Source organism: Nestor notabilis, unplaced genomic scaffold, assembly GCF_000696875.1.
Source record: "Nestor notabilis isolate BGI_N333 unplaced genomic scaffold, ASM69687v1 scaffold24677, whole genome shotgun sequence".
In the NCBI taxonomy this organism is placed as follows: Eukaryota; Metazoa; Chordata; class Aves; order Psittaciformes; family Psittacidae; genus Nestor; species Nestor notabilis.
In genome coordinates, this window is record NW_009936447.1 from 6,779 (window position 1) to 10,439 (window position 3,661).

A 3,661-nucleotide genomic window follows, 5' to 3' on the forward strand; every position below is an offset into this window, starting at 1 on the left:
GGACGAGGCAGATGCATAGGCCCAGCAGGCCAGCAAGCAGCACCCCCACCACAGCCTTGAGGCAGGAAGTCCTGCTGCGGGTGAAGGTGCCGGGCCCCATGATGCTCAGCAGGGCCGTGCTCACAGTTAACGTGTACAGGATGGAGACTCCCGTGTTGAGAGCCACGATCTTCCCAAACTTGGCGAAAGGGGCGATGATGCAGAAGAACAGCGGGACGGTGGCGATGACGGTGGTGACGGCGCTCGACACGATGGCTACCCCCACGTGACGCACCGCTTCAACTGTCCTCCACTGGCGGCACGCTCTGGGGTCCTGCCAGAGGGACAGCAGCATTACAGCGAGTGGGGACAAGCACATGGGGCTGCACTAATGTTAGACAGGGTGGCTGAGCTCATAGGGTGCTGGTCCAGGAGAAAGATGCTATCAGGCAATTCATGCTGATTCTGAGCACGCCAGGCAAACAGCCATGAGGTTAAAACCCAGTAGAGGTGGATTTTGTACCTCCTTTTAGCCACATCAGAGTGATTCCTGGGCCTACACAACAGAGGCACTGCATGCAGACATGTATGTGTATATGTAGGTATATGTGTCTACATATACCTACAGACACATGCACTATACTTGGGATCAGAGATCCTCAAGCTTTTGTGCTCTTCATCTTCCCAAAGAGGCAAAAGATATTAACAAGGCCAGAGAAGACCTAGAGGTCCAGCACAGCACAGCAAAGCAATTTGCAGAGGTTACCGAATAAGTGTAGGGTCATTCCAGCACAAGCCTTTCTCCAATAGGAGATGAAAAGGGGTTGCTCTGGACATGGCTGTGGTCAGTAAGAAGGAACAACCATGTGGGTAGGACCCTCAGCTGGGTTGACTGTACCAGTCAGCTGGACAAGCAGCAAGCAACCCAGGCGTGCAGTGAAGGTGGCAAGACACATCCCCTCTTGCCCATCATGCTTGAGGTCCTGCATCACAGCCAAATGGCATGGAGGGCATAAGGGGAATGGATCCAAGGCTGTAGGAAGGAAAGCGCTCACCTCTGCGTGGTGCAGTGGCAGGTTTTCCCCTGCCAGCAGGTAGCCCTCCACCAAGTGCACGCAGTAGTCTACAGAGGAGCCAACGAGGATGGAAAGGGAGATGGCTTCCACAGCACCCATTTCCCAGCCAGACCAGTACATGATGGTCACCACCAAGCAGACTACCCCTGTGTGAAAAAGGTCATGTTAAGCACATTTAAAGGAGTCTGGGACTGCTGCCCAAGCCCTACTGATAGAAGTCAGTCACTGGGGTGTTTGGGATCACACCCCTGCCGTTCTGCATGCTAGCCAGTCCAAATCCTCTATACACTCCCTGCAAACACTTCCCTCACCTTCCATTGCCACAGGGACCATTCTAATAAGGGACCTGCTAGGGGTAGTGACATGGGACATGAAAAGGGGTTGCTTTGGCAAAACTGACAAGACTGATGCCAATCTAGGCTAAGGATTATGAATTCAAGCCCAGGCAGGTGTGCACGTGTGCATGTGTGCATATGTGCGTTGCAGGAAAGAGGGCCCTTAGTTTTGCTTGCTAGAGTTACAAACAGGCTGTGCTCATAAACAGGCTTTTCTTAAAGGCAAGAGTGATATTTGTGAGCCATGTGTGGGAGACTAAAGTGGTTTCAAAATGACAGATTTGATTTTTCAACTGAGAAGTTTAGCAACACTCTAAAACCACAATATCGTCAAATCACCAGCCAGGGAGAGGGAACTATTTACAAATTTGCTTCAAATACTAACAAAGCCACTAAAGTATTCAGCTTTTCAAATCTCCCACTGCTTGGAAACAGCAGCCATGGTGCAGATCCTTGGGAAGTAATGCAATTGTTATTCAGAGCATGTGGGACTTAATCACATTATTATACATAACAGGCAGGGATGGCATTTGTGTAGCTAAAACCCTTACTTAAACAAATACAAGGGATTGTGTAGATAAAGCACACTGGGAATTAAGACACACAAATCATTCCCAGTGTGCATTTGTGGAGTTTCATCCCATTCACCTGGGTATATCAGGACTAGCTCCTGGAAAGCCAAAGAGGTTTACACAGAGTAAAAGCAATTCAGTTCAAATCAGCAGTGCCACAACCCACCAACTTCAGGCAAAGATAAAGCTTAATACATCGGAATTGGTGGGTTTTACCTAGAATGCTCAGCAGCACTGGCAGCAGCAGGAGGATGTGAGTGGTGAACACTGCCACTGCAGCCACACAGATAACCAGCGAGAGGACGAGACCATACAGGGCACTCTGCACTCCTGCAAGAGAAGAACCACCTAATTTGACTCCTGAATGGTGACAGTTGGGATGAGAAAGTTACCATGTCCCTTGCTGGCAACAAGGCAGTCAGGGACTCACACTGGGGAACATGGGAAGGGGAGGATCAAAGCAGAAAGCTGGTGATCAACTTCTTGCCTCTCACATCAACAGGGTAGAGTTCCTTCCCTTCTACATTTCCCTGGGCTCTGCCTAGGATTTTGACAGTATACTCTGCTTGAAGCAGAAACAGGCTGTATGAGTTTGCACAGCAATGGCAAGGGACTGAAGATACAACATGTGCCCATCAGATGGGACAGAGTGTGCCATGAGGATATATGAGAGAGCGTGGGCTCCTCAGAGAGGGAAACATGGCAGTCACTTGCCTATGATCTCCATGAAGATCTGCTTCCAGTGCTCACAGGTCTGGAAACCATGCCGGAGAGCAGAGCCCTCTGGGAAGAGCTGGAGCTGCTGCTGTAGGAACGTCTCCCATTTCAGATAGTCAGCATACGTCTGGAAGGAAGATTTCCCTTTGTAGGTTGTCTGTAACAAGACGAACACATTATTCTCGTGTCCTGCTCTTTTGGGTAGTGTATGTGTTGTAAGGGAAGAGGTAGAACAAACCAGCTGGAGTTGCAGAGGCTAATCTGCCGTGAGCTCTTTGCCTGCACTCCCACATTAAGAGCAAGTTGTGGCATAAGCAGCCACTTCCACCAACTTGTGAGTGCAGACATTTGTCTGCAACAAGGCACAAACACTAAACTGTGGCTGCAAATTAGTGGCCAGAGTAGAAGGAGCAGAGCTAAACCCCCAGAAATGACATGAAGTAACTGTTCAAAAGGATAGATGATGATGCCATGTGCTCACCGATTCAAATGCCATGGAGATCCACTGCACTTTCCCATCCTTCACCCCCACTGCCCCATGAGAGAGCTGTCCAGGCAGCAGGTTTGGCTCAGGAATGTTCTTGCACTCAGGGTGCAACATCTGCAGAAAGGAGGAGATGCTGTAACCTGGAGAGAAAGAAAGAGCAAGGGATGGAGGACAGGGAAAGGAAGCACACTGGAGCAGGGGCAGAACCCAACCCACAAAAACACTCCAAAACCCAAAACCAAACACACACACAAGAGATGCAGGCCTCGTTTGCCAGCAGCTGCTTCCCCTTGCCACAGCCCTTGAGGTCTCAGCATCAGAGTGCTCAGCTGCTGCTAGCTTGAAAAGGCACTCTGCCATCAGCACTGGACAGGACCAAACCCCACCACTATTGTTTCTCCCCAGCTGTCAGGAAGCAGTACAAACAGCAAGCACTGAGGAGCTGTCTGCCTGGCCTGGCAGGGATCTTCTCCAGGCATGAGATTGGCTTTTGGG

At 50.2% G+C, this 3,661-nt stretch overlaps 1 protein-coding gene across 1 annotated transcript in view; it reads right to left on the reverse strand.

Moving 5' to 3' along the window:
* Positions 1 to 4: 4 nt before the first annotated feature.
* The window catches only part of PTCHD2 (patched domain containing 2), a gene marked incomplete at its 3' end in the record, with an annotated part of 17,021 nt that continues 13,364 nt past the window's right edge, over positions 5 to 3,661 (reverse strand). Inside the window, exons 16-20 of the mRNA XM_010018362.1 lie at positions 3,161 to 3,306; positions 2,677 to 2,836; positions 2,179 to 2,292; positions 1,035 to 1,201; positions 5 to 313 (exon numbers count right to left, since the gene is read on the reverse strand). Of these exons, the coding sequence (XP_010016664.1) occupies positions 5 to 313; positions 1,035 to 1,201; positions 2,179 to 2,292; positions 2,677 to 2,836; positions 3,161 to 3,306 (896 nt within the window). The remainder of the gene's footprint in view (positions 314 to 1,034; positions 1,202 to 2,178; positions 2,293 to 2,676; positions 2,837 to 3,160; positions 3,307 to 3,661) is intronic.